The following is a 1,299-nucleotide window of genomic DNA, read 5'->3' as shown; positions in this document are numbered from 1 at the left end:
TTTTAATATATTTTTATTGATTTCAGAGAGGGAGAGAAACATCAATGATGAGAGAGAATCATGGATCGGCTGTCTCCTGCACGCCCCACACTGGGATCAAGCCTGCAACCCGGGCCTGTGCCCTGACCGGGAATCGAACCGTGACCTCCTGGTTCCTAGGTCGACGCTCAGTCACTGAGCTTGCCGGCCGGGCCTGCCCAGCCTTTTAAGGCCCCTCTCAAACGCCACCTCTCCCAGGAGGCTCTGCCTGGCCCCCACCCAGACAGGGCAGCCCCTCGCCGGCCCCCAGGCCCACCTTGCGCAGGAGCGCCCCCAGGATGGCAGGGCCCTGGCACTGCACCAGGCTCTCCTGGTTCACGGGGTGGCCCTGCAGGAAGTTCCGCAGCATCAGCAGGAAGGCCGCCACTGCGTTCCTCTCTATCCGCTCCTCTGTGGCCACCAGAAGGGGACAGATGTGTGTCAAGGGCCTGCCGTGGCCACAGAGACTCAGGCCCTCCAGCCCCCACGGTGCCAACATTCCCTCCCTCGGCCCGGGCACCCGGGACACTTACCTGGGGACATGCCTAGAGGAAGGGTCAGGCCCTGGGTGTTGTGGCTAGAGGTCAGCTCGGGCCCCACCAGGTCATGCGTCTCGGCCGGACCTGCCTCGGCCTCTTGGGGCTGGGCAGCCACTCGCTCCAGGAGGGGCAGCAGGGCACCCATGCCCCCCACACAGGTCACCACATCCTGGGGGGCGGGGTGGGGCGGCTGTGAGAGGCAGCTCCCAGCCCTTCCCTGGCCAGGCCACCCCATCATGCCTGGTCTGGGTGCTTGGGCCAGGGAAGTTTTGCTCTTGAACCCAGGTCTCCTAAAGGCCTCCCAGGGCATCGTGCCTCTCCCCAGCCCACCCTGTACGCACACGTGCCCACGCTCACGCTTTCTGCACGCACCGCCCACGTGTGTACACGCACCTTCACGTCCCAGGTCTCCACCCTGTGGCCCGTCAGGCGGCCGTCCAGCCCGTGCCCAGGGGACAGGTCCAGGCAGATGTTGTTCTTACAGGCCTGCGGGGGGCGGTAACGGGGTGAGCCCACGCCCCTCCCCCCAGTACCTGAGGTGAGTAATGGAGGAGCAGCCTGGTGCCGAGTTCACGCAGGTCGCCCTCGGGCTTGAAGGGTGCTGTCTCGTTGGGCCCTGTGGGTCGGCGGGGCCTTCAGACCCGGCTGCCCCTCCAGCCAAGCCCCATCCAGAGCCCCGACCAGAGGACTTCCAGGGACGCCTTCTCCCCTGAGACCCCCACTTTCCAGCCTGGGCACTTTA

General features: G+C 65.8%; 1 protein-coding gene across 1 annotated transcript in view; it reads right to left on the bottom strand.

Annotated features, from left to right (window-relative positions):
• The window catches only part of NBEAL2 (neurobeachin-like 2), a 36,443-nt gene that overhangs the window by 17,273 nt on the left and 17,871 nt on the right, over positions 1 to 1,299 (bottom strand). The window contains 4 exon segments of the mRNA XM_014540500.1: positions 296 to 429; positions 552 to 726; positions 951 to 1,043; positions 1,091 to 1,190. Of these exon segments, the coding sequence (XP_014395986.1) occupies positions 296 to 429; positions 552 to 726; positions 951 to 1,043; positions 1,091 to 1,190 (502 nt within the window).

Source organism: Myotis brandtii, unplaced genomic scaffold (genome assembly GCF_000412655.1).
Source record: "Myotis brandtii unplaced genomic scaffold, ASM41265v1 scaffold246, whole genome shotgun sequence".
In the NCBI taxonomy this organism is placed as follows: domain Eukaryota; kingdom Metazoa; phylum Chordata; class Mammalia; order Chiroptera; family Vespertilionidae; genus Myotis; species Myotis brandtii.
Note: the sequence above shows the minus strand (reverse complement) of the source record. Positions and strands in the feature narration are given on the sequence as shown.